Below are 12,796 nucleotides of genomic sequence, written 5' to 3'. Positions count from 1 at the left end.
TCATTATCATCATCTTTTTCCGGTCCGACATCTTCGACGACTGCGAAGTTGACGAAATTTTTTATTTCTTTTTTTTTTATTCTTTGCTTGTTTGCTTATAATATCGAACAACTGAGTTCACCGACGGGTTTACGAGAGAGATCGATTATCCGATCCTCTCACCCCATTGGACGATCGTTAAAACTAGATTACTATTTAGAAGGAAAATCGATACATCGTCGCGATACATCACGCAGGCGGAAACTCGCGTGATCGAGTTCTGATATCGAGGAAGATTCGTACAATTAAAGTTGAGAACGTCCAGAAATTATTAAGAAAATTCTTCGTAATTTCTCGACGTGAAAAACTCATCGACAGAATAGATTATTAATTGTTCTTCTTTTACAATCTTGTTTCTTATTATTGTTATTTCTGTTCGATTTCAGTTTTTTTTTTTTAAATTTTACGACGTTCATCGAAAGCAGAAGGCGTCAGCGACGAGTTCCCTATTTATCGATTTGGTCTCGACGCAAGCTTACACGAGCGTTAAAATGGATGACGATCACATGCTTGCAAGGACAGGAAGCTTCGAGGGGGTGTGGGGATTTAAGCGTGCAAGACATCGAAACACGTTTCGATTCTTTCATATCTTTCCTTTTCTTTTTAAGAAAACTCCCACGAAACGTATTCTTTACGTCTCTTTGATCAATCATCTATCCAATTGATTACAATATGTCTACGTACCGATCAAACGACCAATTCTGTCTACTCTACGATCAATTTTAATAGAACGATCGATGGCGTAACCGATATAATATAGCGTAGACAAAATTTATGTTTCTTATGTTGTTTCAAGACGATGCTTCCATGATCGAAACGCGTGATCGAAAATCAACGAGGATCGCAGTGTTGCTAGCGATGACAATAACAATAATAATAACCACTAAAATACGCACTATGTATATTATTTCTGTACAAAGTGTGTGTAATTGCACAATGCATTTTTTCTTCCTTTCTTCCCTTTCTCTCCTTTTCCATTTTCTCATCGAGTTCATCGCTAAAACGGAATTTTACAACTATATATATATATATATTTTTTTTTCTTTTGTTTCGACGCGTCCACTTCTCGCACGTTCCATTATTTTCCATTTCGTCTCTGTGTATTTCCTTTGTGTATAGTAAGTCAATAAAGCGTTTGCTCCTCAAGGCAGCTCCGCAAATAGAGAAATAGTGATACCTGGCAGTAAAAAAGAAAAATAGTTCTTTTTTTTCTTTTTCTTGTCAATTCGAACAAGATTGTCTTAGATATTCGCACACGAGTCGATTCAAAAAACACGTCTCTGTCCGCGCGCAAAAATGGAACAATGCTTAATTATAATAAATTCTACGCAACGTTAGCGCGATACAAACAACAAAGTCATCGGTTATTAAAAGTCGATAAAAATCACGATCCGTGGAATTCTATCGATAAATCACATAATAGTCGCCATATATATCACGAAGCTATGCGTTTTTTTTCCATTGTATTTCCTTTTTTTTTCATTTTTCTCTTACTCTTTGTTCGATCGTTTTGTCGATTAAAAAAACGAGGCTTTTATTTTGTTCGATTGAAAAAATCGAGTCGATGATAACAATTCCCTATCGGTTTTTTTTATTGAACGTCAACGTATAAAAATATTTCAAACTAATCCATCTTTAAACAACTAAATCGAAAGCTAAATCAATCTTTCTCATCGACGTTCTTCCCCACTTTTCTTTAATTTGTTTTTTAATCACCTATCGTGATGCACATTCATCTCACGTCGAGTTTGAGTATTTCGCGAACTATCCGCAAGATATTGTTATCATACGAATGCTAAAGGATTAAAACTTTTTTCTTTAGGAGTCGCTTTTTTCTTTACGTATACACGTTTTGTTGCCAGGTGACACTGACGAGCTAGCCTGATGGCAAAAGGAGAAGTTATGATCTAAAATCTACAGAAAGACCCGTTCACCTGCGAGCTCACGTGCCCTTTTTCCCTTCCCTCTATTAAACGAATTTCTTCTATCATGAAGAGGGACTGTTTAAAGAGCCACCTTCGTTGATCGTGCTATCTTTCTATATTCATCTAGCTACTTCCAATGTATACGCTTAATTTTCATATTATCTTAGAGTTTATCTGAAAATGTACTTTAAGGATATATAAATCTCTCTTTTCAATTACATCTCAATCTAATTATTCCCCATAAAAGTCAAGTCAATGCCTCGCAATAAGAAATTCTGAGAGATGGCAAAGTTACGTAGTCGACGTGAAGCATCAACTTTAAATGAAACAAGCAATTACCTGCTCTTTCATTTTTAAATAGCTCCACGAACATTCGTACAAAAAGAGTCTCATATCATTATAGAACGACGTTTTCGATTTTCTAAGTTGCAAATTTCTAACGCTGCAATCTTAGTCTTCTATCGATCTCCTCTCTCTCTCTCTCTCTCTTCTTTATTTTTTCTCTATTCGTTTTCTTAGTTTGGCATCGAAAGAATGCAAAAGTGCTCAAAAAGATCGTCACACTGGACATTCCGACAATTTTATTCAAAGAACGGAGTAATTTTAATAGACGCGTCAGATGAGCTCAGGCGTGAACGAGTCTTTTTTTTTCTAACAAAGAGAAATCAGCGAGTGACCCGACGCGATCGCTTTGTTACTTTTTCTCTTTCCTCAATTACTCCATAGGACGGGCCACCCTATATCACAATCTTCGTCGACGTCGTGGAGACGTTCGTCGTCAACGCGAATGGCGGATGACCCCGATGCGTGGGTGATGGATAGGACGATCTACCGATGAGAGAGACGCAATGCATGACACGATGACGACGAGGACGATGACGACGAATGACAACACGACGCAGCAACGTCATAAAAAGAAACCACCGTCACCGTCGCCCCGAGTATAAACGGAGTATTAGCAAAAACTCCTCTTGTCGTGAAATAACCCCGGTAGCCACGATCAACCGAGAGAGATTTTATTTTTGTTATCCAGCCTCGACGCGAGGCCACCACACTGCACCTTCACCTATACCCGCACCACACTGTAGCACCTCAACACATTGCAATTGTCATGGCCTATGGAACCTGTAACCGAGCAGAATACAAATGCGCTACTTGAGTCTGTAGTTAATGGACCGGCTGGAATGGGTGGGATAGCGATTGATTTCTATCAGACGATATTGAATTTAATTTCGAGCAATCTATTTCGTTAATCCTTTGAAATCTCCAGTACACTTTTATAGCAAAATCTTCTGAAATTAAGAACTTTGTTTCGATAAGGGTTTTAAATTTATTTAGACTGTAGTCTTCTTTTTATTTTCCATTCTTTATTACAGAAGATAATACAGATATAATTTTTCTGTTATCTATGTGTCTGCAGTGGCACAGAAGAATCCAAAGGATTAAGGTTTTATTTGAAATTGGTTTCGTTGGAACGCAATAAAAGTACAATTTAAAGCTTCTATAGTAGTTTCTTGGGGGTTATAACATGAATTGCAGTACTTTGTGTGTAAAAGAACAAACACATTGTCTGTCTATTTCATTTGTTTCTCTTGCCAATTCAGCGTGTTATGATAGATACAAAAATGCACTGTTATTATCTGTGAACGATGCAAATAATCTCATGTCTGAATTTACGGAAATTTCATATTTTTACTTCTAATAAAATATATTAATTATCAAACATATTAATTATCTAATAATCTAAAATTTCTATTGTTTTTAAACTAAAAAGATTAATCTGTCTCATAAATAAATGAATATACAGGGCATGTCAGAATTATCTTTATATTTCCATCATAAATATATGAAAAAACAGCGTACCTGGTGAGGTGTCGGCTGTCTTCATGAACGGCCATCTCCGAACTCTTAAACTCGTTCAACTCCTTTCTAATGGCTGCTTTGTCCTTAGGAGTCAATCGTGTCCAGGGTTTATCAGCCCTTCTGTCGTAATCATGAGCCTGTGTGACTTCGATGTAGTCGTTGAACCTGATAATCTAATAAAATACAGAAAAAAAATCCAACATTTTTTTTACTTTCTTGGTTGTTTCGATTTCATAGCATAACGTTATAACGGTAAAACTGAACGAAACGCACCTTCTTTTCCTTGAGCTCCTCGACGGTCGGTCGAAAGCTGAGCTTCCGCAGTAGATACCGCTTTTTCTCCTCTTTTTGTTTCTTCTCCTCTGCAGGACTTTGCTCTGTAAATAGATTACGCGGGCATCATATTTTATCCAAGATTTATCGTGTGGCCGAGAAAATGGAAAAATTGTAAAAACATCGAAGTATGCGAACAATCTTGATATTTACTTGCTACGTATGAAACGATCGATTTTACAAAAGCGTAAAATCTTACATATTTAATCTTTCAATATTATTTATCAATCATTATTAATAACACATTAATTATAAATTTGAAATTACCTGAATACAATATATTAATTGAATTTTTGTCAGTTCTGACAATTATTTTATTACATAGATATTACGCGGAGAAAGCATCGAAGCAGCTTGTTTTTCTTAAACAAGAATTAAACTTGAAGATAATACGATTAAAAGTTGCTCGTAACATTGGGATAACTTTTGGAGAAGTTATATTAATTCTCCGTAGTACTCTTGGGTCCATTTGGACAGATGCAAAATTTCACTTTTGTTTCAATTCTGTAGAAAAAAAACCCCTCTTTTATTACATAATGTTAATAAATAATGTGTTAATAAATAACCTGAAATTTTTGCAGAATTCGGCGAAAATACAGAACATTAAAGAAGTTTGAAAAGGTCAAAATAAATAGATTTGCAGATATTGCAGAGAAAAATCTACCTTTAGTGTGAAAAATTTTAGTTGGAAATGACGGATCATACTTTAACATTTTGCTTCCCTGCTCGGTAGCTTTTAATATTACTTTGATTAACAGTTTTATTTCCGATAAATCTATTAAATTCAAAAAATAGTATCAAGTATTCGACCATTTCATCCGCAACAAGTTAATACATAGTTTCAATTTCAATTAACAAAGACAGATATTTTGCAAAAAGCTAACTTCGTTTGGAGCTTACTTTTCAAAATGTTTCGTTCCTCCAGTTCTTCCTGTGTCGGCCGCATACTCAGCCGCCTGAAACAAGAATGCCACGCGAATCAGTATAAGTTTAAAGTCGCTTTTCTTTCAATCGATTGGATCGATCAAGGGAGAGCGTAAAATTCACACGAAGACAAATAAGTGAATCATCGGGATTATCTTCTGTTTGCCCCGTGATCCGACATATTGTCCTTAATGACATTTGTCAATTTGCTTTTATATTCTTCACACTTTTGGGAAGTATTAAATTCATTCTTGCAAATATTATAAATAGATGTTTTGATATTTCAGAAAATGAATCTATAATGATTGTTACAAGCTTATCGTCAGTTATAGGAGAGAAACTTTAGAATTGAATATGTTGTTAACCAAACCCATAGGAAAATTATCTTTGCAGTGAAATTCGTGTTTTTATCACTTTCTTGCACGTTTAAAAAATATTAACAACGTTAATTATACGTAGATAGAATTAAATTAATTACTCGTTTCTTGACAAAACATTTTGGAATTTATTTCTTATTTTCAAAAGACTTGCATTTTCGAGTTTATCAAGTTAATCCCTTCTCAAACTATCTTATACTAGCTACTCTGTTTAGCTACCGAGTGACATAAAAAGTCAGGAGATCAACAAAACGGGGGCTACCACATTTTGCTGCCGGGATCTTCACAGTTAAAGTTAAAAGAAAAATGCTGAACTGCCAGAAATGAAATAAAGTTCTTCGTATAAAAAATTATTCAAGAAGTCGAAAGGTTAAATATGAAACGGGACCTAAATCTTTTTCAAGTTCTAACAATACACATACAGACTTCGATATCAACTGTTTTCTCATAAGCCAAAGATAATACGTTTTGTGCACTTCCTCCACGTAATGAGCGAAACGAAGTGCACTTTTGACTGTTCTATATTTCCACACGATTCAACAAACAATCTTTTACGTTTTAACATCTTCTACTTTAACATCGAAGCCGTACGGCCAATTTCAATCCACCAATGAATGATTAAACTTTCGCGAAGGAAAATCAATAAACGGAGGCATCAAGGATATTCGAATACCTTCGTACGTGCGTAGTTTTCGAATATTATATAGAATATAGTATTTATATAGTATTACGTAAAAAATTTGTATAAATTTATTTTGTGCAATTATTGCGATTATATTGGTAAAGTCTGAAATTGTTATATCAAAATTCTCCTATATGATCATGGAGTAATATTAAAATCGGAAAATCAACAAAAATGTACCTGTTATATTTTTCTTCCGTGATAAATTAATTTTGTGCACTATATGAAACTTCTTGAAATTTCATTAGGTTTGTAATGAGACACGAGTATTGCGATTATATTGATAAAGTCTGAAATTGTTATATCAAAATTCTACTATACGATCATGGAGTAATATTAAAATCAGAAAGTCAGCAAAAATGTACCCATTATATTATTTTCTCTCGTGACGTTCATGTATTTATAAAAAGTTTCTACAGTAGTCATAAAAAGTGTTTGCACCATTTTTGTATCTGCACCATTTATTATAGCATTTCTATATCAATCAATTATGTCTGAATATATCAAGTTTCATATCATTTGGTAGTGCTTTCATATGTCTAGAAAAATTAATAATATACTATGAAAGTGAGATGTGGAACCTGTTGAAAACACGCCTCATTGAAAAATTAGAATGTGCATATACAAATATTTTTACAAATTTTGTAACCACTGTGTAATACTTTCAAATACTCGAATACTTTCGCGAGCAAGTGTAACAACATCGATTCTAGAAGACTCGTCAATGACGATCGAGAAATTCGTATTCACCCTAAAGGGCTTAGCTTGTGGAAGAAAATCGTTCGCGTTCTTGGTTTAGTCCTGAATTTATGATTCGTAGCTACGCCAATGCGAGTGCATAAATTCAAACGAAACGTTAACTACTTCGCCGGCCTGATATCGTTAACAGTTCAGGCAATGCTTTTCTATGGCCGCAGACGTCACTATTCATGGCAAAGCGAGATATGCGAGGATTCAATGGCCGTTTCAATGCAAACAATCAATGGACCGCCCTCGAATAATGTTTGCCGTGCTTTCATCTATTATCATTTATTTTATTTTACCATCGCTAAGGACGATGAGTTTATCGAAGCTTATAACGAGCTTCTTTTTCTTTTTTTTTTTTTTATATTATGAAAGTGAATCTGTTTGATTGAAAATTACCCTTCTTTGTTGGGATGGAAATAGAAGTTATTTGTTTCAGAAAGTTAATTGTACCTTGCCCTTTTTTATCTGGTAACTTTTAACGAAAAAACATTTCTCTGCTTTTATGGAAATGAATCTGTTTGATAGAAAATTGTATTTCTGTTTTAGGCAGACGAGAATAAATTTCATTTGATTTCAAAAAGTTAATTGCATTTTCTGTTTGGTCTTTTTTTATTTAATTTCTATTTAGATTGTGAGTATGTTATACCAATTTATTAATTACTGTAATCTTCAGAGATCAATTGAGAATTAAAAAAAGAAGAACAGAAATAATTTTATCAATTTGTTTCTTGTTTGTAATAAAAAATATTTTGTAATACTTTGTAAGAAAAAATGAGGAACATTTGTTTACCTGATAAGCTTGGCACCAATTGCCTCCTTCGTTTCCTGCCTCTCATTGTCCGTCTGTAGTTGAAGGATGTTCCTGTTGATGAGCTCCTGCCTATCTGGCCTGAGGGCGAGCTTCAGCGACAGCGACTCCTTGCGCGCAATCTTTGCTGCCAACCGGCCTGCAATTAGAGAAACAATTAGTTTCTTAATTAAACATGACTTATATGTTCACGAGACGCTAACTCATGGAGCTCCTTTTCGCAGATGAATATTACTTTCGAAATGACACTAATTAACTTTCTAAAGAATTTAATGGTAAAGGGTAAATTAATTGCTATTAATGGCATCTTATTTTTAAATATTAGATTACAGGAATTTTCTTCCGATATTAATTTAAAATTGGAATCTTTTTATTCTACTCTACATGGTCTGTAATTACTTCCGAGATGGTGTAATCTTTCTGAAGAATTTGACACTGACTTTTTGATCAAACTATACAAGGTATTAATTGTATGTGATTCATCGCCGCTATTTTTGAGACACTTCTGACTATCCGATAAAAAATTATTCCAAGTAAGAATTAATCAACATTAAATCAACAATAGATCGTAATATAAAAAATTGCAAAATGTCTTTATATACTAAGATTACAATGTATAAAATTATACTACAGAATATAATATAATATACGAAAATAAAATATTCTAAATACAGTACTCGTTATAAAATATAATATGTAAAACAAATGTCTAATAAGAGTTCATTTGTTTAACTGTATTCACAAAAATATATATCATAAATTCTTAATCCACTAATAAGATTCCTCACTGTCGCCTAAGTCAACATGCTGTATATACACAACCAAAGTACACGTTAATTTTTCATCGATTCTTTTGTATTTTAACCACCGATTTAAATTCAATTTCGATTTACCACTGAAGAGGGAGGAACAGCTAAGGCTACGACGTATAGGAGGCTCGTGTTTAAAAAAATCCATCGAGCCACAGGCGATCGACAAAGTCGATGCAGTCCAGATTGACAGCATGGTGTCATCGCACTGTTAATTCTTTCCTTAATCTTTTCCAAAAATTAAAATTCCCTTCCGAGGTAATCTTCCTCGAATCGATCTCGGCCCGAGTCCGCAAATTCGTAAATGAATCAATTTAGATTACGTTTAGATTGAATTGACAACTTCTTCAAGCTTCAAACTACAAACTTTAAAGAATTTGTAGGTTCGAGAAGACTGATTTAGATTTTTTAATAAACTGACGAACTTTCCATTATAGTTTCCAATGGTTCGATAGGACGATAATCTGCGTTTCGTAGGAGGATCGTTAATTCAAAACAACGCAACGGCCAGAAACACACTGAACTGCTTGCCAGCGATCTTCGAGGATTAATATAACCTTCGAGGCGTTTGCGTGATCACGCGTTTGTCTATGTGAATAAACGTATCGCGCCGGGAGTATAATTAGTCCGGACTGCGAATGCTTATTTCGTGTGTTTGGCAATCAAGCTATCGCCATCTTTTTACGACCCTTTCACGCCTCATATTTTATCCCGTAAAGTACCTGTCCACCCTTGTTCGAAACCACTTCACCTTATCATCGCCTTTCTTGTTAGGAAAAACACAAAGTACATCCTCGCTCAAACATCTTCGAATAATTATTGTACTTGCTTTAAAGTCAGAAGAATTAAGTAAATAATGAGATGGATAATAAAGTAGGAAATAAAGGTATGAAGAAATTTCTTTTGATCAATTGTCATGCCTGTGACTTGATGCAAGAAGTACCAATGTCAGTGTTCATAAAATTAAGGATTGAAAGATATGTTCAAAGATTCGTTCAAATAATTTCTGACACGAAGAAGATAGAAGTTTCTGCTATTTCGGATTTCTTTTCTGATGCAAGGAGAGAAAACTAAAGCTTATGTTATTTGCGTGTTTCATGTTGACTTTGCTATCCTTTTGTAGGAAGTTGATTCTATGAAAAATGTTCACACTGGTATATACAAATACCATTATAATAATTTTTAGGTAGAATTTGAAATCGTCGTTTTTTATATAGAATGTAAAATTATTCACAAACTCAACACCGGGTTTAACTTTTTTTCTGTAAAAGTATAACATTGGACACTTCTTGCACCAAGCCACAAATATAATTGGAATTTTGTTTGTTCATGAACATATTACGGATGTTTATACACATATGCAAGACTATATGAAATAACTATATATATAATAAGTGAAATAAATCTCTTTCCATGCAATCAAAAATGAGAGATATCCTAAGATTTTTTAACGGAAATGCACGTCGCGTTTAAAAGGTTTGATTATCGCGAAGGGCTTTGAAGTTTTTAATTATTTTGGTTAAAAACATATATACGCAAGGATAATTCGGACTAGCATGCTCCTTCAGGATGAAACTAAGCAAACGAACTTAACGAACGTGATCTGCTGAGCTCTTAGTTGTAGAGATACGACTGGTTTGAGTTGTTGAACGAAGCGTCGAGTAGTGTCTAATTGGATATACGAAGTGGAATTAGTCCAAGACCAGAAGTCATGTTTACGATGCAATATTTTTATACAAAATCTTCGTGCTATATTGTCGTATATTATTGTCATATTCGTTACAAAACAATTTTCACGCATTTAGTCTTTACATAATAGTAATGTAATACTTTTTCACATACACAAATGAATGTATAGCAAATAAAATATTATTCGTTATGCATTATTCGAACAAAAGTGTGCTTTAACAATGTCCAACATTATTGCAGGATACCCGTTTGAAATATTGGGTTATCGAGTTTTCGCTTTATTCAAACACATAAAAGTTACATTGAATTTCTGTCTCGAACTTTTAACTCTAAATTATACATGTTTAGTTCCCTTTAAGAGCAATTTCGTTCTCTTAAAAATTAAAGCTATCCTTCTGCCTTTCTTCTACCAGAAACGCAAAATATTACAATAATTCTTGTAACACCATAACGCTAAATACCGCAAAAAGAACCTTTAAAAAAAAAAAAAGAAGAAAGAAATAAAAGCTTCCTGTCTCATGATTTTTAGGCATTTATGGGAAATATAAAAGTGCAAAAATATAAGGAATGTATATATCCAAAAATATATAAAATGGTTATGTAATGGGCGAAGTAAATTTCTCAGCTAGTGTTCTTTCCTTCTTGATTTCTATAGCTAATTCTTTAGTAGATGTCTGCTATATTAATTTCTCTAGCGAATTATTACTGATTATTATTTTCCATTGCAATCTGAAAGATCATGGGACATAACATGCAAAAATATATAAAGTACTCCAAAGTAGAATATTCGTTATAATATTTAGAAAATGCAACAATTCTGTGCACAAATTCCATTTCTTTAATTGTGTCTAAAAATGTAAATCTGTATAAATATCCGTAACCTAGCGATCAGCATAAAGTAAATTAAAGTGGGATCGGATCGAGTAACGTTAAGATGGAAAAGTAATCGAAAGAATCATTAACGAATCGCTTTAATTGCCTCGGATTAATTGTTAAGGGGTTCACGTTCACATTTGCATAGGTTAAAGTGGAGAAGAAATTTCAATTAGAAACGGTAGTGTTGCAGCTACATCGTTTATGTAATTCCTTTCTCCAGAAGAAAAAAAAAAAAAGAAAAAAAAAAGAAAGAAAAAGGAACAGAAAAGAAAAGAGAAAGGAAAGAAAAAAAGAACGACGAGGATGGTATTGTGTTTCTCATTAAGCTCGACCAACACCGAACGAATCTTCCATTGAAAAAAGCTTTTATCCTTTTTGCCCTCGTTTAAGATGTTATTAAAAAATATTTCTCACGAGGCTTGCTCCCTTAACACATCCACTGCTATCAAAATGCAACATGCTTAACTGTGAAATGGATTTCTTTTTTTCTAGAAATGTATTGAAAAATGTAAATAATAAGTTTTGTCTTGACATGGCTGTGACTCGGCTCGTTCTTTGTCTTTATGTCAACGAAAATGTGGCAATTACATAAGCAGAATTATTTTCTTGGAGATAATTGAATCAACGCAATGTATACGTCGAAAGTTATATACGTTGAAAGTGACGTTTGCAATAACTGAACTACGTTAAACGAGAGAATAAGTTAATCGTCAAGCTCGTCGATGAGTTATCGAGGCCATCGGCTACACGTGGATCGAACGGTGGTTATTCGATGCCTCAATGTTTAATAATATCGATGTGGAGAGATGGAGAAAATGGAAAAAAAAAGAAAGAAAAGGAAAAGTTGCTAATGGAAGCGTACGGCGAACCTTGGGTGTATAAAAAATTCACGACAGAACTTTCCCAACGCAGAGGCAAATGAAATTAAGTCGTCTTTTGATAATCCATTAATTAACTTCCCACTGAAAAATCAATAGTTGGCCGTAGTTTTTAATAAAAAATGGAAGACGAATTTAATGCCATTTTCTGTCAAATTCGCATCCTTAGAGCATCGAAATTTCAAAGTCAAAATAGTCAATGAATTTTATATATAGGACGCTGGCTGTTTTTAACAGCCAGCGCAATTCACATTCTTGAGACGTCTCTATTGTGCGAATGATATGCACATGCAATTTGCGATAGACAGCTCAGTTATTGATATCACACGCTGTATTCAACACAGGATGAAACTTTATTATAGTTTTCGCAAATATACGAGTTCTCGCTACAGATTTCACTGCTGAATAAATTTTCCTATTTCTATTTTAATGCAGTCTTCAGGTTATACATATTTGGACACACGATCGACACTTTATATTATTACTATAAAATTAAGAATACTAAAAGCTACGCGAACATAACCACTTATTTAATTTAACCACTTCAGACATCCACTTCTCTATTCACCTCTATGACTCCCATAGCAGTCACTGGATTAAACTTTCCTAAACTTTTTTCCTCATAATTCCCTGGGGGCTACCTACACTAAATTTCCACCGCACTCGTTTCCGGTACTTACTTTTCTCATCGTCGTACTCGTCCCTGTAGAGTACCTGTCCGTCTCCGGAATCGCCGTCAGCGTCCTCCCGTATCACGTACGGCCGCGCGTTTTCCTTGTTCTCCAAAGTGCACGGTAAAGCGAGGCCAAATCTGACCGGTCGACTGCTGAAAGAATCGTCACGAAA

General features: G+C 34.1%; 1 protein-coding gene across 12 annotated transcripts in view; it reads right to left on the bottom strand.

Moving 5' to 3' along the window:
* Positions 1-408: 408 nt before the first annotated feature.
* LOC100648315 (phosphatase and actin regulator 4B) overlaps positions 409-12,796 on the bottom strand; it is a 397,768-nt gene continuing 385,380 nt past the window's right edge. For 10 of the 12 annotated variants that reach the window (XM_048404195.1, XM_048404197.1, XM_048404200.1 and 7 more), the window contains 6 exons: positions 12,631-12,776; positions 7,681-7,837; positions 5,061-5,116; positions 4,101-4,204; positions 3,828-4,000; positions 409-3,089 (listed from right to left, as the gene is read on the bottom strand). In XM_048404195.1, the coding sequence (XP_048260152.1) occupies positions 3,074-3,089; positions 3,828-4,000; positions 4,101-4,204; positions 5,061-5,116; positions 7,681-7,837; positions 12,631-12,776 (652 nt within the window). In that variant the 3' untranslated portion in view covers positions 409-3,073. The remainder of the gene's footprint in view (positions 3,090-3,827; positions 4,001-4,100; positions 4,205-5,060; positions 5,117-7,680; positions 7,838-12,630; positions 12,777-12,796) is intronic. The other 2 variants (XM_048404193.1, XM_012321134.3) reach the window with 1 other exon arrangement.

This window comes from Bombus terrestris, chromosome 3, assembly GCF_910591885.1.
Source record: "Bombus terrestris chromosome 3, iyBomTerr1.2, whole genome shotgun sequence".
Classification (NCBI taxonomy): Eukaryota; Metazoa; Arthropoda; class Insecta; order Hymenoptera; family Apidae; genus Bombus; species Bombus terrestris.
This window is presented reverse-complemented; position numbering and strand designations above follow the sequence as displayed.